The following is a 25,585-nucleotide window of genomic DNA, read 5'->3' as shown; positions in this document are numbered from 1 at the left end:
AGTGAGGGGGATTTTGCCTAAGAAGGGCACTCCAGCAGGGTTAAACATTTGTAATAAAGTGGCACACACAAAAAATAACAGTTCTGGCAATGCCTGAGGAGAGGAGGGGGGATTGCAATGGATGACAAGGGTATGATATAAGAAGCAATAGCTTTAAGGAAGCTAAACCAGAATGCACTGAAGCACACACAAAAAACCAAACCAACCAAACAAAAATCCTGCACACTGCAAATGAAAACATTTCTACAGTTTAAGCATCTTTATGTCATAGTCAAAGGCGGCAAATCTGCTGTTTGCAAGAAATGCAGATGAACCTCTGCACCAAAAAGAAAAAAAATACATAGATTAGCAATGTGACTGGCAAACACATCTGAGATGGGGAAAAAAGGCTTACACAGGGGAATAAGCTTAGCTGCAAAGCAATATTTCATCATGGCAAAGTAAAAAACTCAAGGAATCAGCCGCAGCGGTGGGAAACCATGTTGTCATACAGCACCTACACAACCAAATTATCCACTACACACTCTTCAGGCATAATAACAAGAGCAGTCATACCAATAAATGGGGAAAACAGAAAATGAAGCAGGCTTGGGAAGCACTGGAGAAAGCTGGAGAAGGATTTGCTGGCAGCAAACACATGCAAACCTAAGGAGGACACAGCTTCCTCAGCCAAGGATGAGGGTGTGTCTTTCAGGAGTGCTCCCACCACCAGGGTCACACTCTCCCTGCTGGATGCCACATTTGGCACTTTTTCTTCATGACACACTGAACCAGAACCTGACTGACCCTCACAGAGGGCCTTTGCCTGCTCCAAAGGCTTAATGGGCCTGTGCTCTTTCCCCACTTGTTTCCCAGGAAGAGCAGCAGGTTTCACTTCCACAGCCATCAGACTCTTAACTGGTTCTTCTTCTTGGAGATGGAAAAAACAGGGGACACCAAGCACACAGCTGAACAGGACTGCTTTTCCATAACCCTTTCAGGACTGCTTTTCCATAACCCTTTCAGGACTGCTTTTCCATAACCCTTTCAGGACTGCATTTCCATAACCCCTTCAGCTCAGTATTTTCTATAAAGGACTGCCAGTACCCAGCTCACTTTAGCCACCATGGAACTGAATTTCCTTAGGGAAGAAACCAAACCAAAAGCCTGCCTCCCTCCAGACAAGCATGCTTATGCCACAAGAGGAGAGCTGGAAGTGTTTTGCAGGCATACCTCTCCCAAGGATGGCAGTGGGTCAAAGAGTCAGGAGTGCAAAGCCTGCTGCTGTTTGGGGCTGTTACATCTGTGGCTATTTTACAGATTTACATTGGTTTTTTATCAGTCTGAAGAAAGATATTTTCAGAATTAATGCTGATAATTTCATTAACAGGATAATGATGTCTTCTAAGGAGGCTCTGCTTTTATTTCAGCAACAAGAAAAATCCTTTGTTATTACAGTCCCTTCTAATCTTTTCTGTCTCAATACATGGGAAAATCCCTAATGCATTTTAAAGTCCAAGATTAAAATCACTTCTCACAAAGGCTGATTCTGCTTTACTTTCCTTGTCTATTTTGAGAATGCCTTTCAAGAAGTAATTTCCACCATCAACAGATCCATTTTCATACAACACTTGATTCTTTTCAGTTTACAAAACATTCTTATTTGGTATATAAAGGCTAATCTGCCTATTTCAAAGTGGAAGACAGTCCATCATAGGCACCCTTCTTTTCCTTAATGTTTAAAAATTTTTTACATGAAGACATTGTGGACCATCATCAAAAGGCAAAGAGCACAAAAGAAATGCCAAGAAATTAGAATATTATGTCAGTCCTGCAAGAGCAGATACAACTGATAAAAGGATTAGAGGGTGCTAGGACGAATTTAATTTCCTGAACAAAATTATTTTATTATAGTTGAAATAAATATAATAATTTCAATAAGGCAAATCAGTTCTCTTACCTTCTGCAGCAGTAAAAAGGGACAGGTTCATTTGTATGTTTTTCTGCAGCCAAATCTAAGAAACCTACATCCAACAGACTCCCTTCTCTCATGAAATAAAGCTGACCCACAAACCTCTCTGTCTTTCCTACCTTTTTTTTTTCTTTTAATCTGTGTTTGCTGCATGGCTGGCCACATCCACCTTTGTCAGTCTACAGCAGTGATTTCCTTCCTACATTGACTGAAGAAGTCTCTTGGATTCAAAGCAATGCCACACACACTGACAAGTGCATTAGGAAGAGCTTCTAGGAGGAGGGCAAAAAAAGGGCTGAGGCAGACACACCAAGTGCTCACCCTTTTTGTTCAATTAATTAATAAACTGTATTTTGCTAAGCAGAAAGATGGACAATGTAAAGATGCATGGGGATGGATGGTATAGGGAACAGGAGGTTTAAACAAGTACAGGAAAACTGGGTCAAACCCTACTGAGGCAAACTCTTCTGAATGGGAACTTTGCCTGAATAAAACTGACAGGTCTGGCTCACTCAGGTCAGCAAAAACTGAACCTACCCACAGAAAATAAAGGCTGTATATCCTAATACAGAGCAGAGCACAAGGTTTTTACTACCATTTTACTACACTGAACTGACAACATGGATATTTTCATAAAAGCCAACATAAGACATTTGTAGTGAAATTATTTCTAAGTTTTTTCTGTTGCTTCAAACAACTCTACTGTGAGTTCCTGTTTGAGAGCCAGACATAAACAAGAAGCTTCCAGCACAGTTCATTAAAGACTCAGGACATCACTTCTATCCATACTTCCCTTACAAAACTGCCATCTGCTCTTAAAAATGAAGCACTGATTCAAAATCTTCCACGTTGTGGAAAAGTCTCTTTGGACTAATGTTAAAGAAAATTATTGGAAAGTTATTAAAACCCATGACATTGTGTAAATCAATGAAACATCTCCCAGACACTGTCCTTTCAGCCTTTGTGACCACCTCTGCAGGGCAGGTGCTGTTATATTAATTCAATTCTACATGCAAGGAAAGAGGAAAGCTACAATGTTCAGAGACTTGCTGAGTCATTTGCACAGCTGGGAGCTGCAGTCTGGCAGCAGATAATAACCTCACGTTGTTGAGTGTTTTCCACCTTCCTGTGGTAGTACAACTAGCAAAATGCTTTCCATTTGCTGAGGGGCCAATCTACAACCTCCTGTCAATTAAACAATGTAAGGGCTTTATAAAATCCTAAAACACATGCAAATATGCAGCTGATACGAGCAGCACACAAAGCCAAACCTAAATCTGAGGTTAAACCTGAAGAACCTCGACATTGGCCTGCAGCAGAAGAAGCCCTTTACTTGTACATGTGATACAAATGATATGAAAAATAGTGATAAAGCCCTGGTAACAATTATAAAAACCTTTGCTAATGCCTTACCAGTTCTCTTTTCAGTTAAAAGTTTTGATTGCCATCACCTCTGTGTGATGAGTCTAGGAGCTGCTGTGTTGTTTTTCAAACACACAACAGGCAGACATTCATTTTTTTTTTAAAGCAACATTAATTGCTCAAGTTCTTTATAACTCTTACTAACCACACCCAGCAGACCCTTCCAGTAGAGTGGACTGACAAATGTTGTTGTTAACACAGCCTGTAATTTCATTGTGTCAAAAACAACTGCGTGATGGAACACGCCTAATGGCAGTGTCCTCATTAACTGAGTCAGAGAATGCTAGCATGTGAATAGCAACCATCCACTTGCAAAATTCATAGAGGCTCTGTGTTAAAATACCAACAAAGTTTGTTCAGCAGATGATGATAGGAAATTATTTCCATGCACTTATGTAACAAAAAGAAAGATAAAACGCTGAAAGAAAATCCAAGAAGGAAGTAAATGGAGACATAAAAACATGACTGACATGAGTTCAACTGACAGTCCCCTGGAGGTTCTGATCCCAAATCCTCCTTATCCCCATGACAGAGCTCAGTTTGAACACACTGCTGTCTCCCTGCTGCTGGCCTTGATGCAGCAGTTGTCTTCTGCTGAACAAAGCACTGACGCACACGCCTACACTGCGGCAGCTCCCTGGATCCAGGCCTCTGCTCAACATCAAGGCAACACTGCAGCTCTTTGCTGGAGGAGGTCTCAGCAGGAGGAAAATGCAGTGATCACGGGCTGCTGGAACTGGACACTCGTGCACAGCACAATAGAAACTTGCTTTGTGAGACTGGAATGGGACTGCTGCACTTTGTGGGCAGAACTTCCAACACATGCAGGCACTGGTGCATGAATTACAGGTCAAGGGCCAAAGAAATGATCCAGCTCTGAATCTCCTTGCTTTCATGCATTGAAGATTCCAAACCAAAAGGCAATGGTAAGATTAGAAATGCAGCCAAACACAAACAATGGCCTGTACTTAATCACAGTTTTGGTGACCACCCTGGAACAGCAGTGGCTCATATTGCATACAACAGACAGAAAGTGAGCAACACTATCTCTTTTCCTTCAGCATGGATGTACTTAGCATATCCCTCAGCTACCTCTGTGCATGCATCTACCTCATCCATGCACTGCAGCTGGTTTGCAGGTGGGGAGTTATTGCTGAGAGTGCCTTATTTTTCCACAAGAGAAGTATCTCCCTCTTCTGATTTCCCCATCCTTTAGATTCATGTCTCATCCCTCTGCTGAGAGCTCTGCACTGCAATGTCCAGGAGACCCTTACCTTCCTCCAGAACTCCAGTCTGCTCAGAAGCTGGTGATGGAGGTGGGGAAGGAGGCAGGTTGGCTGACTCTTCAACTGCTAGAAATCAAACAGTGAAAATGAGATAGAGTCATTAATTCCAAGAAGACCAATGCATGATGTAAGCTGCAGTCAGCCTGTTCTGCCCAGCTGAGGAATTATCTGATGGGGACTCATGCCTGCCAGATTTTTAGACAGACCCTTGCAGAATACACAGACTTTTGAAATTAAAATAAAAGGATTTATTCTTCTCTTGCAGTTTTCTAATGGTATGAATTACTTACAAAATTCTGGTTATAGAGCACAATATAAAAATCAATTGTGAGATACTCTTAAATCAGTATTGCCTCTTAAAAAGTGTTCAGTCACCCAAGGCAACAACAAAAAAGCATCTGAGCACAGAGGTATTATAAATTCACACCAACTATCAGAAACGGGCACCAATCTCTTTAATCCACCTTGAGTACATGAAAAAACTCCATGCTGCACACTTTTTTTTCTTCTGCTGCTTTCAAGGTTAATCACAGAACACATGCAAATATTGCTTGTCTAAATGCAAAAGATAGCAGCACAGAGAACTTAGATCAGCTGTGACATAACAGTGATTCAGCTGAGCAAGGCACAGTGAAAACTCAGATGCACTTGGACTGGGATTTACATTCATTCCCAGTCATGAGACCAGATGCTGAAAATAATTTTTTTTTTCAATTTTTTCAATTCAAGTATGTTGAAATTCTAAACAAGCTTCTTAAGTGAACTCAGAATGACCTTTGCATTTGATCTCATACCAATCACTTTGAGAATTTTTTTCTTTAAAAACAGATTCACTCCTGGGGATTAACCAATGTTTAAAAAAATAAAACAAACCAAACAAATCTGTTTTAACAGCTCTGTCTTATCAACAGCACCTTTCAACAAGCAGATCTCAGTTTACTGTTCAGGGCTCCTTTCCAAGCACAGGCAGAATTTTTCAAAAGCCCCAACAGAATTTTCCAGGCTTCCTCCTATTTCAGTGTGATTTGGAAAAGGCCATATGTGACTTGTCCTTAGGATGTGCTGTCCAGGGACAGAGTATTTATAAACTCATCTCAAAGCATCTGACCACAGGAACTGTAACACCAAGAGCTGTTAACTGAAAACCCTTCTCACAATGTCTTTTAAATTACTTATCTGACTAGATGGAACTGAATATCCATTTTGCCTCTCCCAGGCCTGAGTGATTTGGAGAATTGGGGTCTTCCATGTAAAACTGAGTCTCTGCAAAGAAGGGAATTACCAAGCAACACATCTCCCTGCTGCAGTTCTAAGTTAGTTCAATGAAGCAAAAAACCGTGGGAACCAAATTTCCAACCAATATTCTGAATTACTCATTGACTTTAATTCATTCCTAGGCAAGGGCCAAGCTCTGCACCAAAACAAGCAGATTACCTGTGGGGAAAACACTGCAGGGCATTGTTTGATTTAATCACAATGAACATGCACTCAGCAGAATCTATCCCAGGACAGGCTTGCATGACTTCCTTACCTCAAGATGAAGTATGTCCTTTCTCTGGCCTTTGGTGGACATGTTTTGAGCTACTGCAGAAGTTTTCTGGCAAGGAGCAAGCACTTTAGGTACAAATGGCTGTACACCTACCTTCTTTTACATAGATAGATACACACACACTTATATTTCAGAGGTATTAAACAAAGGAGGCAAGAGGAGGATGGAGACACAGCATGGACCAGTGGCATTCTTACCCCTTCCAGTACAGACTGCTGGAATTTGCTTTTACCACAAGACTCCTTCTTCCACAGTCTGCCCTCACTCTGCCTGGTGCTCTCACCCTTTCTGCTTCTGTGGAGGTGCTCCCCCTCCATCTATTTGAGCAGCTACCACCCAACCAGCAAAGCCTCACTTTCTTTTTATTTATCACTCCATCTTTGCCTCTTCAAATGTGAATCCTTCACATGGCTGAGCACAAACAGTCCCAACCAACCTGATGACAAATGCTGCCACCAGACACCCTGATGGCTGAGCTGCTCAAGCATGAGTCAAAACCAAGGTGGAGAAGTCAGAGCAAACAGGGAATGAGACAGTCCCAGGGCCATGGAGAACAAGGATCCTGCCATAATCCTGTGGTCCCAGCATTTCTCCAGTGGTGGCTGTGGTTTACAACCATAAGTAACACGACTACACAGCTGGAACTGCATTTTTTAATAGACACACAGACATTTGCAGACACAAGGATACCTGGAGCATTCTTTGTCTCATTTTACCTAAAGGTAGTGATGCAGGCTGATCTTTGTGCTGGGCTTCTTTTTCCTGTTCACCTTTCAGGACTGCTACAGCTTCAGCTGTTACTACTTGTACTATCCTCGCAGACACTTCTTCTGTGGCAGCAGCAAGGTCAGAAAAAAGAAAGAAAAGCATGCCAATCAGAATGGTGGTTTGCAATCAGAAAGATTAGCTTAAACAATAAAAAACCAGAGGCTGACTTAATCCATTTTTAAAAGGTAATCTTTTTTCTTGAAATACAAGGAAATCATTAAAAAGAAAAGAGAAGGACCAGATATTCCAAAGGTTTCAGTGGAAAATGCCAAGTATTTATAAAAATCAGGAGCTTGCTCTAATCAGGATGCACAAAGCATCACTATTAAATGTTCTTTCTATTGGGGACAACGTGCAGCAACAATCATTTATTAAATGTCTAGAAAAATGTCTGTAGGTATTGTTTTGCAAACGGGGAATGAATGGGCAGCTGAGTAATGTAATTTTTGACATTTAATATACAGCTAGCTGCATTCCAGCATGCCCTTTGGACTCTAATTCCTCCTCAGCAGCACACAGTGTGCATTAAAGGCACTTCCCAGACAGCCATCCATGCTGCTGAGGGACTTGAAGGACCAAATAACATTCCTGCATGGTTAAAATCAATACTTCATCTTCCTCAGCCCTTTGAAGACTGCCACACAAAGCTTTATTTAAACAGTAGGTGTGAGAACCATGCAGAGGATGACTTTTTTTTGGTGGAAGGGGCTCCTTGCTGCTGGCCCCCACCCTGCTCTGTGCATGGAGCTGACTCAGGCACTGCATGCTTGACAGAGCTGGGGGCCACAGAACCCCCACTTTGCTCTTCTCCCCTGCCCACAAGCTGTAGCACACCAGAGAAGGGCTGAGAAATGGCTGCTGTGGTGAGCAGAATGTAGTAGTAGGACCACTCAAGGAGAAACTGTCTCAGCTTGACTCCAGAGCCACTCAAAGGTGCAGTGAAACCTCATCAGGCACACAGCTGCATGTGGAAGCCACCAGAGAAGTTTCCTCCCCTCTGGAAGTTCAGGTGCCTTTGATGTAACAAATCAAGATGTTAAGGGCTGGTCCAGCAGCATTCAGAGAGCAGAGGGTTTGTGCTTCTTATCTGTGAGTCTGCTCCCCTCAGTCATTAATCAGTATATTCCTCTCTCAGCCAAACCAATGGAAACAAAGCCCTTCCCTCTCCAGCTATATCCAAGTGCTGTCTGACAGCTGCTCCCAGCACAGATGGAGCTGACCCCCAGGGAAGGCCACAAGCTGCACAGCCACAACCCACCAGCTGCACAGCTGGGCACACCTGGGAGCAGAGCAAAACTTCACTGCTTCTCCAGCTCTTGTGTGGAGCCAGAGTCTGTAATGGCAGATGTCAATACACCCTGCTCCTGCCAGAGCCCCCATTAGTCACCATCCCGAGGGCAGGAATAAAAGCTCTGCTCACTCATTACCACATCCTTCAGGCAAGAACTGGCTGGGAAGAGCAAGTATATTTAAATCAATGCCCTACATGTAACTTCACAGCAACCACTCTGCCAAGGGACTGTCCATTAGATTAATAATGATTTATTTTCAGTTACTCTTACAGAATTCCCTTGTACTTTTAATGTGAAGCTATTCCTCTTCATTTGTCCTTTAGAAAAGTCAGTTGTTTTTCCCAAAAAACACAGATGTGAATTACCACAGCCATGTTTGTCTACAACCAAAGTGCTAGGTTAATCTTACTTTTACACAAATGATTTAACGAGATATTAAAAATCCCCACTCACTGGCAAAGAACATTCCTAATTGTTGGTGTTTATACCCTACAATTCACTGCACTCCTGGCTGGTCAGCTGGAGGGCAGTGACTGCCACAGTTCCACTGGCTGCTGCCAACAGCAAAAGTAGAGGGAGGAGCACACCAGAACAACCACCAAGCAATGAAAAAAAACAAGCTGATTTGAAAAACATGAATTAGAAAAAACATTTGAAATACATGGATATAAACTTGAGGATTAATTCAGATTAGATGCTGCTTTCCTACTGTCAGGGTGAGAAGTTCTGGCAGCCCTCCACAATGGAGGAGACAAATCAACTGGTTTTTGAGATGAGGCTATGTATGATCAAGGTGCCTGTAGGAGGAGGAGCATGCAAACAGCAGCTCTAGTTCTGCTCTTCAGTTTAACAACACATCCCTAGGATGAGGTGAAAGTCCCTTCTGTGGTTAAGTAGATCAAATGGAGCACCATCACCCCACCAACCAAGTCAAGCATGTGGCCAGTCCTAGAGATAAAGAACAGGGATTTAAAGCCCAGCAATCTTCCCAGCTGCCTTTCAGGGGCCTGCACCTCATTTTGGGGCTTTGCACCTCATTCTGGGCTCCTTCCACATCTGCTGGATGCTGGGGGTGCTTCTTGCCACCTCTTGGTTCCTTCCTCACGTGAGAACCACAAAGCAGACACTTCCCAGACCTCCCAGACTCTGACATGGTTCTGTTTCTGCTGCAGACCAGTGGAGTGGACAGAAATGTGGAATCCTTACAGGTCCTGACAGCTCCCTGTGCTGGGAGGCACAGACAGCCTGAAAGCACGAGCTGGGAGAGCTGGGAAAGCCTGGGAGAGCGAGAGTGAGGCATGGCCCATATCCTGCTCCTGCAGCCACACGGGGCCCTCCCCACCCCAGGGTGTGCTGCAGCACCTCCCCTGGGCTGGGGAGAGACAAACTGCTCTTCCACAAAGCATCCTTGGGCAGCTGGTGTATCCCTGTTCAGATTCTGCTCTTCCACAGCAGGAAAGAGTGGCACCCTGAGAGCTCTGCTGAGCTTCACTGAGTGCCACAGACCAAAGACCCTGCACCAATTCCTGCCACCTGAAGGATGTGACACGTGGCCCTCCTGTCAGAAGGTCCACCAAGCTACTACTAATCACAGCACCACAGATCAAAGCAACATCACCAAGACTGTACTATTGGCTCAGATGAACAAATCAAGACTCAGTGAGGAACACTGTTAAAAGAATCCATTTTTGAAGCTTGTGTTCACATAAAAATTTTAATGAAAGGCTCCAATTAATTTCTGCTATAGAATATGCAAACCTCTATCAGGTTGAGTACCCTGGAGCATATCCAAAGGAAATCCCCTTGGTCAACTGCTTTCCATCAGCCAAGCAACCTTCCTCTCAGCAGGGTTAAGATAAATCAGCAAAAGCTGCCTCCTTTTTAAGAGAATTTGTACTTGTTCCTATCCAGCCTGGTTCTCTAGTACAAATGGGCTCTACAAGCTCAGAAGGCAGTTCTCACCCTCTCAGCTCTCTTCCTGATTTAATTTGCTTGGGACAAAGATAATGCTCCACAGGGAGCTAGGATGGAGGGTGAAAGGTTGTGTCCTGTTAAATAGAAATTTCTATTTCAGGCTACACAAAATAAGTAAATAAAAATACAAATGGCCTCTGGGCTGGTATGGTTTGTTCACTTTGTTTTGTTTGGCAGGGTTCTTTAATCAAGAAAGGCTTATTTCTGAACACTCTGCTGATGGATATTTTGGGTGACACAGGGGGCATGAGCAGTTCATCAGAACAGTGCTTTTGCCATACATGACTGCTGCAAAAGGACAGACTTCTCTGTACTAATGGACACTATAAATAGAAGATCCAGTGGGTAAGTCAAATCCTCACAGGGCTGCTATTGAGACTTTTCATAGTTTTCTTATGGTTCAGTTAAAGTTCAAGGCAGCCTAATGATAAAGAACAAACAAACATAAAACCAAAGTAAGACCCCAAAAAAAGGGAAAATTAGACAGCTTGAATGCTGTGGATGCTGGGCTATCTACTCACTAGACATGGTTTTTGCTTGTAGACTTTTATTTTCCCTCTCTTTAAACAGGCAGACTCTCTCTGACTCGACTTCATGCCACAGAAACGGCACTAACATACAAAACAAGTTACAACAAATAGATTTATTTCTTAAAAGCAACAAGGAGCATGGCTTTACCTTAGACTCCAGGAGAACAAAGAACAGCAACATGCCTTTTCTTTGCATGGTAGCTCTGCTGCTCCCTCAAAGGTCACACTTCAGACCACACTCCACCAGGGCTGCCAGGCCAGCTCTGCCCAGCTGCTGCCAGTGCCACAGCTCTTCTGGGGCAGGAACAGAGGACAGAGCCCTGTCTGGGGCACTACACTAATTTAAACCAAAGTTAAAATTCAAACAAATTAAGCACTCTGTGCTCCTGGTTTTGGAAGTCAGCCCAATCCTTCTCCAAACCCCAGCACACCAAATGAGGAGATCAGGAATCTCCATGTCCCAGAGATGACTTGGGGACACAAACCCTTTCCAGAGCACTAAGCTGCACAGAGGATGCTGAACCAGCTGTGATGGGGAGCCCCAGCCTTCCCTCTTGGCTGTGTTCAGAAGGCCTGCTGCCCTCCTCACAAGTACACCCACGGGCACAGGAGCTGCCCAATCCCCAGCCCAGCCACTCCAGCACTGAGAATCACACCACAGCAGGCACCATCCTGCACTCCCTCCTGCTGGCTGAGCCCCCTTCCCAGACACAGCCTCAGACAGGGGCTGCTAAATCAGGTTCCATGCCAAAGACTGGCTAGAGCACGATGCAGTATCTGGGATCAGATCCTGCACTAGGCCAAGATGTAATTTCAAAGCTCTCCTTGGTTCCTTATTGATCCTGCTGCATTTGTCATTGGACTGCAGATGTCTCCACTGGCACATTACCTACAATACTTCTATTTCCCATGACAGCTTTCCATTCCATTAACTTTTATAACAGACATGTTTACCAGCCCCAGAGACAGATTTACAGACAGTGGCAAGAGTCTTTTAAAATAGGTGTCTGAGATTTCAGGTCCTGACATAAGCATTTCCACAAAATAGTTTTTAAAAATAGTTTTGTTTTTTTTTAATCTGGGACTATAAAGGCAAGAGCAAAAATCAGATCTGTGAGACATCTCCACATGATGATGATGATGTCTGTTCTTTTAATGGCTGTCCTTCAGCCTCTAGCACTTTTTCCTCTTTCTCTCCCAACCTACCACAACCTCAGACTCCACTCATGGAGCAGCTGAGTTTGCTATGAACATCACTTCTCAGGTGAAACTGCTCAGCTCTTTGTTTCAGCTCTCATCCAGCAGTGCCTTTTATCTCCTCTCCCCTACCCTCTGTGCAATGCTGTAAGATTACTCTGAGGACTGGTTTTGGCAGGATGGGCAGGGCTCAGAGCCTCTCCCTGCCTCACAGGTGTGTGACTGGCACTGATGCAAGGATCCTGCTGGCAGTGAACTGGGAGCTGGTACAGCCTGCCCTGAGAACAGCCTGCTAGTCACATCACAGTGTCAGTGATTTCTCAGGCCAGGGTTGCTCCAGTCAGATCAGAGTTTTTCTCCTCAGCTCTTCTCCTTCCCTGCCTGCAGTCACCTGTGTTTCATGACTGCCATTCAGCAAGGTCACAGGGCCCACTTATCTATTGCTCCTTCCCACCTTGAGAACCCCTTTCACAGCAACAGGGACAGGGCCTCCTCATATGAAATGCAGATCACATCTCCACAATTTCATCAGGACAGTCTTCCCAGAACAGAGCAGCATCAGAGGAAGAGCCTTCCTCCTTCTGGCAGCAGCTCTACCCAATGCCACTAGGGTGGCAGCAAGACCTTGAGTGTCCTGTGGCCACAGAAGATGCCAGCTGGGCTCTGAACAGCATAATTTGTTTAAGGCAGAAATGAAGTTTACCTGTCTGAACTGCATGGTCATTCTCATTTCTGGGCTGAATATTTTGCACCAGACTGAAAGAATCATTCTTGAGGGAATAAAACTGTTCTTTTAGAAAGCAGAGGGAAGGATTCCTGCTCTAGGCAGAGGTAAGGTGAACATTTTCAAATCCAGTTCTCCAAATAAAGGATTGCAGCTCAGCAGAAGACACAAATAACCAACTGCCTGATGAGTAGTGTGCAGAATCCCTGCTCTTATTTGTTTTCATTTATCTCCTAAGGATTCTAGCCCCTTCTGCTCCAGGAGAAAACCAAAGAAAAGAGATGACAGGAAGGAGGAACAGAAAGAGGGAGACTGCAAATTGTGTCAAAACTTTACACACATTCATAGGGTCACCCATCAAACACCTACCAAGAAAAAACAGTGAGCTCAGTTAAAGTAAAGGGTAATTAATATTCCTGGAGCACTGAGGCAGAAGAAGGAATTAAAGAAAGCTGCAATGAGATGGAAAGGAGAAATAATATGTTTCATTAATTTTGCTACATTTTAGGGAAAAAACACAGGCAGAGCACAACAAAAGGATTAGCTCCATGTATACTTGCAGAATTGTGAAAACAAAGCAATTTCAGTCAAGATGTGCCTGTCAAAATCCTCAGTGGGATTCAGAGCAGTTTCCAAGGTAACCAGCACTAATTGTTGGCACAGTGCAATCGAGTCAACAACAAAAGCACAAAGCAACCTGCACCGCCTTGTGAGGCAAAACACCCCACATATTCCTGCAGAAAGAGAAGACACAAAATGGCTATTTGCTGTCTTTGATGATTTCAAAAGCCAAACAGGACCTATGGATTTTTTGCCCCCGGGCGCTGCAGCTCTGAGTGCAGCCGGGCTGGAAGGCAAACAGGGATTCGATTTGTTTAGAGGCATTAGCCAGTCCCCCGAGGGCAGGGCCTGAATCCATGCACAGCTCTCCTGGAAGCTGGTGGATGACTTGTTTCAGTCAAGACTACTGAAATGTTGGAGGAAAAAAAAAAGATGCAGGCATCACCCAGTGGCATTTGGGGTGGAAAAAGCAAAGCTACACCTTGGGTTGATCTCTGGGATGACGACAGCTCTAAATACTGCCTTTTTGCATGCAGATTAAAGATAAATGCACAGCAGCAATCAAAGTATTATGAATAAGTTATATAAACCCCCAAAAGTGCCAACAGATTAGTGCTTGAGATTGAAGAAAAAAGCCATAGCTTTACAGAATTCAAATACTGGCTTTCAAACAGCTTTTGTGAGTGTAAATATTTTGCTGTAAGTAGGTCCTTGATCTGGATGCTGGCAATATTAACAATAATTGGCAGGAGTTATGAAGGCAAATAATATGAACATCAGCTTTTAAATTAAATGCAGCCACAACACAAGAGACAAGTATCATTTCCCTAATAAACTCGTTGACTTTAAGCTACTGCAGCATCCATGAGGATGGCGACAGATTAATTTAATCACCAGATTCACCAGCTAACCAGCAGGAGAGGCCAGAAAAGGTCTGTGTTTGGGAAAGAAAGAGTTTGACAGTTTAATGCACTGGATTCCCCAGGGGCAAACATTCAGATTAATGTGGGGGAAAGATGCATTGCAGTCACTGTGTGAGAAGGGCAGGAACAGGTGAGCTACAGCTGAGTACCTGGCACAGCAGTTTCACACCCTGGTGAGCCCCACTGCAAATGCATTTCACCTCTGTGTTTTGGGGTATTCAACAGCCCCTCCTCTGCTGTCCTCAAACTCTAGATTGGAAATCTGAAGTGCCACCACCCAGCTCCTTAACACTTTGAACGTGATGATCTTGGAGGTCTTTTCCAGCCTCAGTGATTCTATGATTCTTGTGCTATCTGCTTTGTATCAGAGTAAATCTGGTGCACAGCTGAGTCTGGCCTGGCTGTGCTCTGCCACAAACACAGGGTGGCTTTCCTGGGCACCCTCAGCTGCTCTGCAGCACTCAGTGAAGCAGCAGGGAAGCTCAGGCTGCCTGTCCCTGGATTGCTTCCACATGTTCTCTGTGTGTTTCAGTTCCCCTGCTCTGACTGAATTTCCCTGATCAGTTTCTTCGGTGGGAGACTTGGACACATAGTCCAAATCTCCAAGGCACACAGTGCAAAACCTGAAGTGACTCATGCTGGGAAGCAGGAGCCATTCTGGAAGCTGCAGTGAGCCCCCTCCTTTGGCTCCCTAGCTCATTTATTGGGCAGAGGCCTCTGCCACACTACCAAGCAGTTGTAGAACAAAACACCAAGGGAGCAGTGCCCTGCTCAGTCCCCATGGAATATGTAAGTCTGTTAAAAAGGAGTCACACCAATGTCAGTACAATAATGCAACACTTTCAAAATGAGCCCTCATTACTGCAATGCTTGTTTCCTGTGCATCCCCTGAGTCCATCTTTTGAAGTCTATTGCCTGGAACAAAATATTTACTGTCAGCATTTCCCAGCCAAATCAGAGGTGGGAAAAGCTATCAGTTCTGTTTTCTCTGATGCATGGGCAACACAATTTAGAGCATTATTGAAGCTGACAACATCAAACCCTCAGCCAGGGCAATGCAGTGATGTCCCACTGCCTTTCCTGACACCTGGCACCAGCTCAGAACAACACCTGCACATACAAAGCCACTATATCTATCTTTGCCCAGAAGTATTAATTCCCTAGGACTCACATAGGAGAAACCACTTGGCTTCAAAACAAAGAACCAGATATTTAATCCTTTCAGTGTGAGTAAATGCACATAATGGGTAAGTCACTTTTAAGTCAATATTAGTTTGGGCTTTAGTACAAGTTAACATTTTAAACAAACTGACTTTTAAGAACCTCTACAAAAGTCAATGAAGCATCAGCCACCTACAGAAGGAGGTGATGCATCCCTTAAAGTTCATTTATAGCTCCTTTTGGGATGATTTTAAACATTTTTTACAGTGCTTTCTCTGATGTTTTTAGAAAGGATTCACAGTATGCTATAGAAACTTTGCTAGATTTAAGCTTAAAATTAACATTAACCTGTGCACATATTGTGTGGGATTTAGTCATACCTGGTCAGGATGACTGAAGATCAACCTGCCAATGCCAACAGAATGCTGGTTTAACCCATCAGGGGATATTTAACACACAAAATGCAGCAATGCCACGCCCCGCTCACCTCAGTGCTCACGCTGTTGGTCCAGCCCAGCTCTGCACTGCAGCAGCAGCTGCATGGCTGATCCCTTCCCAGCCCTGCTTCCCAGTCCAGCCTGCCTGTACCAAGGCAGGAGTGTTCATCCTGCCAACAGAGGAGTGGTGCTGCATCCTTCCAAAGGAACATGTGCAAGTGTCCCCACAGACAGGCAGTGGCCTGTGCCAGGTACAGATTAACTTTCAGAGCAGTTCTCAGCCAAGGTCAGCTCTCCCATCTCTCCCCCTCTTTTCTGGCCCTGCCCCAGCTGAAGGGAGCCTTGCTTTGCCTCTGACCAGGACTCATCCCTGAATCCTGCTCCCATCCACTGCCTGCCCACTCCTGGGGACTGCCAGCTCACAGCTCTGTGTGTGCAATGTGATTAGGAAAGAGAAACGTGCACCTACTCTTGAAGAAGGGAAATGTGAGAGATGCACATCAAAGCCCTCAGTGCATCTTCAGTGCCCTGGCACAGGCTGCCCAGAGAAGCTGAGGCTGCCTCATCCCTGGAAGTGTCCAAGGTCAGGCTGGACAGAGTGTGGAGCAGCCTGGGATTGGAATGAGATGAGCTTTAAGGTCCCTTCCCACCCAAACCATTCTATGATTCAGTGACCTTCTGAACTCTCTTCCACTTTTGCCAAAGCTGTGTTCTCTGGCACCTAAATAGCTGCAAGCTTCTGCAGCCACAGTGCTGGAGATGCCCAGCTGCTGAGGGGAGAGCTGAGACCAGGGCTGGGGGCACTGCAGCCTCCAAGAGAGCTGCAGCCAGAGGCTGAGCTCCTTAGTGTACTGAAAATGAGCAGCTGTGGAAATTCCAGGTTGCAGAGGAGCTACCCTGCATGGCTGGGATAAAGCTGGGAGCACAGAGAACAAGACTAAAAAAAGAGACAACATAAGTGAGAAAGGAGAAGGAGAAGGAAGAGCTGACAGAGCAGTTGTTGAGAAGGATGACATATTCTCAAATAGAGAGAAAGGATGACAGGGAAAGGAAAAAGAAAGCAACTCATACACAGGAACAGCTAGGGATTAGTTTCAGCTCACCACCAACCTCTGCAGGCTGTGTTACCCCAGATGCAGCACATACTCTGAATTTGGGGTAAAAAAGGAACAGTCACCACTGAACCCTATTCCCTCTCCTCATATGTGGTGCAAGGCTGTGGATGAAAACAGTTTCAGTACATCAGCAAGACTGGCACATCTACACAGCACTGGCAGCTGGTACATTCATAAAGAGGGGCAGAATTATCTGTCTGGACAGATGCATGGGCAGAGAACCAGACTATAAATCAGTTTTATCCTAACTGCCAGAGGTTACAGGGGTTGCTGGAAGCTCTACCAAACTGATCATGTGTCATTATGAATTAGCCTCAAGGAAGGAAATAGAAACAAAAAGTAAAGTACCTGGGGTTTATTTTCCCCTCCCAAAAGACACAGTGCTTCCCAGTAAATCTGATTTCCATGAACTATTCAATCTACTCAGTCCTGAGTGAAATGACTCTGAGAAGCAGCTAAGAGGTTTTCCTGCCCTGGAGCTAATAATATCTTTCAGTTATTTTCCATAAAATAAAACTGCATGCAACTAAAACTGAAATTTTGGACAGTTACTTTCCACAAAGAGGAGAAGGGCTCACTCCCATGGTCTAATGTACACAGCTGGGGTGCCTTGAGTTTCCTGCACTTTCTGCATGTCATGAGGAATGCCTCAATATAACAAAACCCCACGAAAAGACCAAAGCTGCATTTCTAAATCATCACTTCAGAAGAGGTTTTCCAAGCACCACTTACTGTGCTCTGTAGTCAGTCTGTGAAACAGCAGAGAAAATGTAAATGTTTTGCTCAGAATCTCCCAGAGAACAAATAACAGAGTAAACACCCTCACACAGACATCTCACTTGGAGTGTCTTTGAATTTCCAGACCAGCCATTGGTAGGGACAGGCACTGGATCATCAGAGCTCAGCTGCCAGCCAATGCCAGCTGCTTTGTGCTGATTTCCATCTCTTCAGCTGGCAAAGGCAAGCAAATCTCCATTATCATTAGAAGGACTGAATCCCAAGTGAGCAGTTCATCTACCAGTTGCACCCCCACAGAACAAAAAACCCCAACCAAAACACTGGTACACACTGAGTGCTGCTGTCCTTACCCAGGATATGAACACAGCAGGAGAAGAGATGGTTTCTTCTCTACACTGCAACCTCACAGATTGAAACAGCATGAAAGACAAAGACAGGGGGTTGTCTCTTGCTTTCTTCTACTTCCTTTGATTTTCTCACTCAAAACCCAGACTGCCTTTGCTTTCCAATTTTAATAGAGAGTAGCTGATCATGGTTAGTCAAACCAAGGAATTTGCATATATATCTCTCTCATACTTGAACTTTGTACAGAAAATATACCCCAAAGTAATATTTTCTTCTCATTTCCATGAAAGTGGTGCCTCAGTGAGGACTACAGAGTGGGGTCCCAATCACAAAGTGCTTGCAGTCTCTTCCTTATCTCCCTTAACCTTGAGAAGCAAATGCTAGAGGAAAGGAGGAGAAAAACTAAATCCTCCTTTCCTTTGTCAGCCAGCCTGACTGTGGCTCACAGACGTCACAGGGAGCCTGTGCACTCCTGAATGCTAAATAATCTCCTAGGCTACATACTTTCTCTCAGTGGAGCTTAGAAAGAGATCTCACTTTGAGCAGGGCCACGTTGGCATGGCAACGGGGGAAAAAAGGAATCAGCAAGCCTGGGGGAGACTTTGTGTGACTCTCAATTTTGTGAGAGATGTGATGATACCTACCTCCTCTCCACCAAGGGTTCAACCCATGCCCAGTGGGTGAGGAAGGGCTGATCCACCCTGTGTGCTGGCAGGACCTGGGGACGCCTTGTCCTGGGCTGGAAAGTTCATCAACCCAACACCTGAGCTTCCACAGGGGAAAAACAGGAGGGGAGGATTTGTGAAGTGTGGGGCTGAGTGGGTTAATGACTGCCCTCGTGACACAGGGCAGGGGAGCTGGAAATGGGGCCAGCAGTGCTCACCAGCACATCCCCTGCTGTCACCTAAGAACCTGCTGCTTCCCTTCCAAGGTGACTTTGGAGAAGAAGATGCCATTTCAGCTCTGCCTGAAACAAGAGTAGCTGTGTGCCTGCAAAACAAGGCTCTGTTGTTTAGTAATGAACCTTCTTCCAAATCCTTCTGCCCTCAGACCAAAACTGGAATGAAAGATTATATGCTGGCACAGTCCCCAGCAATACCAGCCCGAGCTGCTCAGTGCCAAATATTGCCCAGTGTTCCTGAATGTCCTTTATGATGCCATCATGGTGATGGAGACCATGACAGAGCCTTTAAACCCAACAGTAATGAGCCTTTGATGTCCCCTTGAGGGACATCTCTGTCCCTCTCAAGGGGCACAGCTGAGCCCAGCCCAGAGGGCAGAAGCCTGTGGGGAGGTGGCACACAGTCCTGCACAGAGCTGGGCCACCTGTCCATGGCTCTGCACAGACCTCCTGGCTCACCTGGGGTAGCTCTCTCCACCCTTGTGCCTTTCCTCCTGGCTTTTAAAGCCCTGTCTACTTTATGCAATTCATAAATGCACCAGCTGTTTCCTACCACACACTTTATAAACTGAAAAGGACAGGTCACAGAACAGGCCACAAATTGGAATGTTTTCTGGGCACAGCCCCACCAGTCACTCAGCTGATGCCACTGCTGGATGGTCGAGATCTGACCAACAGAGACAGGGAAATCTGCATTTGCAGCCCTCACTGGAACAGGTACTCAAACATGGATGGTGGGGAGGGAGGGCAGAGGCAAGCAAAAAGCAGAGACAAGGCAAAAATGAAACTCCCAGAATGCCTTCAGTATTTGACATTTTCAGCAGCAATAACTCTCCTGGTCACAGCAGTCCCCCAAGAAGGGCTGCAGATGTTCCCAAAAGGCAACTTTGACAAACAGAGCTCATGGCACACAGTCTGAACTAAGGTGTGGCTGAAACATGTTATGAAAGATGCTTCTTCCACATCCCAGCCTTGCTGTTCCTTGTTCCATCTCTGAGGTTATAGATTATGTTTTCTGGGAGCACTGACAGCACCAAGTGCGTGCTGGTTGCCAAGCCAACACGCTCACAGGCACTCTGCTCTCACTTCTTAAGGAAGCACAGCTGCTTTTGCAATGCTTGTATCGTAACAAGGAAACACCAAAGTGAACTGAAAGACCACCAGGGAGCCCAAAGGAGATGGCTGGTGGATGCCTTCCCTTGGCCAAATGCAGCACTGATGGTGACACTGCACCTGGTTTGAGATACAGTTTTCAAAAGCAGATCTGAACCACACACTCCCAGAGGAGCTTAGGGTTAAAAAAGCCTGGTGGCTGATGTTCTCTACATGGCTGACTCCCAGCCATGGGAACCAACAGCACCTGCACACCAGGTTATCTCACCCTGCTCCTTTTCAGACAGTAATTTCTGCATTCTGCCCACAACTGTGCCCAACCCTCCAGCTCCTACCAAGACATGCCAATCACTGACTGATTTTTGAAGCCCTAAGAGGAGGTGGGAAGGCAGAGTCAGCCCCTTAGAGAGGTTCTGACTGGACAAGAAAAGATGTCTTACTGGATTGACTGATAGGGCCAGCCACAGAAAAACCCACAGAGACTGGTCTATATAGCAGTTATTGAATATTTTATAGTCAGGGAGAAGATAGCTGTGGGTAGGGAATGTGAAAAGATGGAATTTCTGTGCCTTCATTCCTTTACAGCAAGGTTAACAGAGAATAGTAAAACCGCCAGCATTTTCTACAAGTTCCCCAGAGGGGTTCTGTTGCCCCTACCCACACAGTCTTCAGCAACAGACTTGGAATATGTCTGTAATATTCCAGTAACGTGTCCCAGAAAATGACACTTGTACTACACTTAACACAGAGAAGAAAAGTTTCAGATGCCTGGTGTGTTTGCCTGTATCTAAACTGGCAGAGATGATGGTGTACAGTAATTACTGTCACATTTCCTGGGCAAGGGGAGGGAGATCAAAATGCCTAATTAACAGCTTCTTTCCCAAGGGAGCCATCAATGACATAGTAAGATACCTTCTTCCAGCTCTGTAAAATAAATAACAGAAATGGGACAAAGCCAGCAGTCACATTCAGCTCTGAATGTCATTGATTTTGCATCCTTCTGTGCAATTTGTCTGCACTGCTCAAGATGTGCTGCTTGCTGAAAATGCACATCTGACAAGGCTGGGAGGCTCCTTTGGGAAACAGGCATTCAGGGAGCTTATCAGGGGGCTTACAGCTCCACAAGGGCTTGGGCAGCAGCAGGACAGCCAGTGCAAACAGCCAAATGAAAAGCAAAGCTCTGACAAAAGCAGTCCTGTTGGAAAGAACAAAAATGCCTCCGTACAAAGAAAGCCTGTTTGGGTGTCTGCTGCCAGTGCCATCAGAATATTACCACTTGTATGGCAAGAGAGAGAGGAAGGAAAAGGAGATTAAATGAGATGTCACTAGAGGAGGGAACAAACCACTAGCACACCATGGGAGCAGGCTGTGGCTCTCAGTGCATTTCAGCCTGGGATTTGTGTCTGGCAGAAGCACAGGGCTCAGCTGGTCTGCCAGAGGAAGACAGATACTTATCTTAGATACTTATCTGTAATTAAATACCTATTATTAGTAAATATTTAGATTAGAGACTCAACAAGGTAAAGGCCTTGTCAGGACTGACAAGGTAAAGGGGAGAAATGATTCCTCAGGTTTTAGCTTTTATACTTTTCAGATTTTGTGCTGCTTTAGTGTGTAATTCTGAGCTTCACATTAGGGGTTGGTGAGCTCTTTTCACAAAGCAGGAGACAAAACAATTCCTTCTCTAGCTGGGGACCAAGGACAAACGATCCAAATCTCAGGATCAAGAGCACAAACAACGTGGGCTCAAGAGAGAAAAACCAGAAGGATGGGACTTCATGGGCTAAAGCTGTAATTAGACAATTAACTCCAATATGCAAATGGACCAGAACTCATAAAAGTGAGAGACCTCATGACCAGTTGTCCATTTTGTGACCATTTTGGTCCATCTTGGGTGCAGCCCTGGCCTGGCTCTTGTGCTGCCCAAGGTGGATCCACTGAGGCCTCCAATAAATCCCTACTTTGTTCTTTAACTCCATCTAGCCTAGGTCAGCCTTCACAAGGCATCAGCCCAAGTACATTTACAAATTTACATCCACAAAATGCATTCAAAAAGAAACAGGTGCTTTACCACCCACACTGATATCATACCCCTAACAGCTTCCTGTGGGCTATGCCAAAAAACCCAGCCTGTCCTCCTGCACTTTGACTTGGGTGCCTGCTGGATGGTGCCCTGAGGCTGCCCTGCCCACAGCTCTGTGCACACTGCCACGTCCCCATCGGTGCCTTTGACAGGAGGGCATTGATGTGTCTCCATCATTGATGTGTCTCCATCATTGATGTGTCTCCATCATTGATGTGTCTCCATCATTGATGTGTCTCCATCATGCAGCCATTACCAGCACGGTGCTGAGACAGATCAATCAAAGGCAATACAACAGCCAGATCCAGAGGATTCCAAACACTGAGGTCAGACTCAGTAGCTCTCAGACACTGAGAGAGACACATACACACAAAGGCAAATTTTAACTGTGCAAATCTAAAAATGTCACTTGTAGTGATGGATTGGATGTGTTTCAGGAAGAACTGTCACTTCCTCCCCCACCACCATCCCTTCCCTCTGCATCACTGTGTGCATGAGGTGTCTTGGTCCTGGTGGCCTTATCCTAACTCTTCCCTTAACACACAGCCCTCTGATTTTACAGCACCAGCCCTGTGAATGGGTGTCCTGCTGCTTTGCTATGCCTTGAAGGATCAATTGCCCTGTTGCAGAACACCTCTCCCTTGGAGAGGGCCATTTTGTGGCTAAATCCCAGCTCCTGGGTTAGCCAGATGCAGCAGCCCTTCCTTAGGAGAAACACCTCAAAATGCACCAGGGATTGGGGTGATGGACAGCTGCCTGGGAAATCCCTGCTTGAACTCGTGCTCTGCTGTGCATAAGGCTGTGGCAGTTGCTGGGGATTTACAGACTCCAACATGAAGGTTGAGAAGCCAAAGATTTTCCTAGGTTACAGTGCTGGACTTGTAGCATAAAAAATAAAATCCCTGTAAATCTACTCAAAGCCACAGCTTGGTTAATTATCTCCATCGACTGTGGCTTCCTGTGCTCTTTCTCCTCAGATGTTTGGAGTCAGTAAGCTACTACAAATGATTAAATGATTCACATTATTGATAATTATGTGTATCAGAGTGGCATTTAAAAGCCCTACCTGATGCAATACCCCGCTGAAGTTACAATTTGCAAACAGACAAACACAGCAAAGATGACTAAATTTTGTTGTGAATAACAATCTTAATTTCAAGATCAAATTCTGAATTGAACATCAAAAATCTACAAATCCTGCCCCACACAGCATTTAGCACAACCAGCTAGTAAATACTATTTTGAAGGGGCAAAACACGCTCTGGCCCCTTTCTACCACTACAGTAATTTGCTAACTGGTTTCTCCATCAAAAAGAGAAAAAAAATGAAAGAAATGTATCCTACAAAGGTTTACATTGCCCTGATTAAATGTGGGCTTAGCCAGTGCCTGGGTGTGCAGCCAGGAATTCAGGCATGAAGGCAAGCAGCTCTAGGGACTTTTCCAGTGCTCAAGGACAAAGATGTCATGAGATAAGCTATATTAAGACTCCCAAACAAAAGCTGTACATATTGACAGTAAGTCTCCACACCAGAGATCTTAGAGTCTGAGCAGACAGTGAGAAAACTGCAGGGAAGGAGGAAATGAGGCCACAAAGTGGTGACTGAAGCAAACTTCACCTGCATGAAGAGCAATCTTGTTCCCTTAGCAAATGTGTGTCCCTAGCACTACTGCATGCCCTAGAACATGCTTCCTCATTTTGTCTTGTTCTACTTTTAAACACTTGCCTCAAAAAGCAACATGAAAAGGCATTACTATAATGCCTGCTGATGGCCAGCAGTGGTTTTCTTCCTCCTGTCACCCATTAACTGCAAGCTCAATTAAATGTTTGGATCTCTCTGTGAGCAGCACTCAGAAGCTGAGCTTGAGAGAGCCTGAGAAAAGCATCTCTCTCCTCTCTTTCTAAGGATAGGAAATTCCTCTTCATCCTGCAATCCCCACTTTTGCAAATGTATGGGGGGACTTGTCCAACATGGGGTGACAAATCTGTGGCAAAGATGAGACAGGCTCCCAGTCTGTATTTGTTGGCTAAACACAAAATAAAGCTGGGTCAGAGCAAAGAGACAAGACCCCATTATCATCTACCCAGTCATTGACACTGTGTTCACCTGAATGCTCACACATGATTTCTTTTAGCTTGGCCAACATTTGAAAGCAAATCTGCAAGAAGTGACTTAAAATATAAACACATTTACTTTTAGCAGATATCTCCATTTCCAGCACAATTGTTTATGAAATAACTGTATGGTCCAGGAACCTTACAATTCTCCAGCCTCTGAGAAATTACGGAGAGCATCTCCAAATGCTGTCAACAGCCAAAAAAACATTGCTAGAAAGATCTCTTTAGCATGCATGAATGGATGCATCAAGGGCAGTTGTGTCTATACAAGAGAAATTCTTCTTGCACTGTGCTTTTGGGGTTTGGAGTGGGAACTCTGCACAAAGATAATTAGCATTTACTTCTAAAACAGGAAACTTGCTTTGCATATTTCATTTTGACACAGTCACACTCTTCTTCTTTTTTTTCCTGCAAATAACAAGCTGAATTCTAAAAACCTTACATAGTTTACAAATAGACTAAGTCCCAGTGAGCATCCAGTGAAATATGGCTGGGCAAGGATGAATAAATGCTGACACTGAATTGTGCTGCTCCCAGCCAGAATGAGCAATGCATTATTTTGCAAACAGTACATGGTTTCAAGAAGGTCTTGCTACTTGTGAGCAATGACAGGAGAATCCATCCCTCCTGCACACACAAATGCATGAGCCATCCATGCACAACAGCTGGGCAGATTCCTATTCCCTGGTAGCCCAGGGGACCTGAGCAGCTGCTCTGCACCAGTCTGCTGCCACATCCTTGATGGGTGACCCTGTCTCATTTCCAAAGACCTTTCCTGAAGCCTTCTCAGAGGCCTGCCCAGAATCCTGAGGGTGTATCTGGGCAAAGATGCAGTCCTGGCAGTGAAGAACTAGTGCATCCAAACCAGACACACCCTCCTCATGTCAGCTCCCCCTCAGCGTGCTTGACTCCACCTAACATCTCCTCTTGGGGAGAGCCCCAGGCTCTGCAGAGCCCTGTGCTCTGCAGCAGGGCATCGAGGTGCATTACCTGCAGTCTCCCTGCTCCCTGATGACAACTCTCCGTTGATGCCATTCTCTTTGGTCTGAGCATAGGTCCCTGGCTGCTCATGGCTGCCCAGCCTCAGCTCCTCCTCCTCTCGGTACGGAAATCCATTGGCACTTCTGACCAGTCCAGCGCTCGCGCCACCCTGATCCTTCACTTCAGGTGAATGTGGGTGTGAAGAAGCCTCTGTGAGCTGACCTGAAGTCCAGTGTGGTGCCTTGGCTTCGTCTTTCCTATCCTCAGCCATGGCTCCTTGCCTTCAGCGCGTGGCCTGTAACAACATGAGCAGGAGAGATCAGCTCCAGGTGGGTGACTGTGTCCCTGACTGCCAGCACAAGCAGCCACCAGCAGTGCTGCTGGCAAATTCAAGTCCAGCAGAGGAAAGAATTATCT

The 25,585-nt window shown here is 45.2% G+C and overlaps 1 protein-coding gene across 11 annotated transcripts in view; it reads right to left on the bottom strand.

Annotated features, from left to right (window-relative positions):
- The window catches only part of MAP2 (microtubule associated protein 2), a 127,022-nt gene that overhangs the window by 30,724 nt on the left and 70,713 nt on the right, over window positions 1-25,585 (bottom strand). For 9 of the 11 annotated variants that reach the window (XM_050987579.1, XM_050987574.1, XM_050987573.1 and 6 more), the window contains 3 exons: window positions 25,178-25,463; window positions 6,925-7,038; window positions 4,648-4,725 (listed from right to left, as the gene is read on the bottom strand). In XM_050987579.1, coding sequence (XP_050843536.1) covers window positions 4,648-4,725; window positions 6,925-7,038; window positions 25,178-25,439 — 454 coding nt within the window. In that variant the 5' untranslated portion in view covers window positions 25,440-25,463. The remainder of the gene's footprint in view (window positions 1-4,647; window positions 4,726-6,924; window positions 7,039-25,177; window positions 25,464-25,585) is intronic. The other 2 variants (XM_050987578.1, XM_030232819.2) reach the window with 1 other exon arrangement.

The sequence above is a fragment of the Serinus canaria genome (assembly GCF_022539315.1).
Source record: "Serinus canaria isolate serCan28SL12 chromosome 7 unlocalized genomic scaffold, serCan2020 HiC_scaffold_29, whole genome shotgun sequence".
Taxonomy (NCBI): domain Eukaryota; kingdom Metazoa; phylum Chordata; class Aves; order Passeriformes; family Fringillidae; genus Serinus; species Serinus canaria.
Note: the sequence above shows the minus strand (reverse complement) of the source record. Positions and strands in the feature narration are given on the sequence as shown.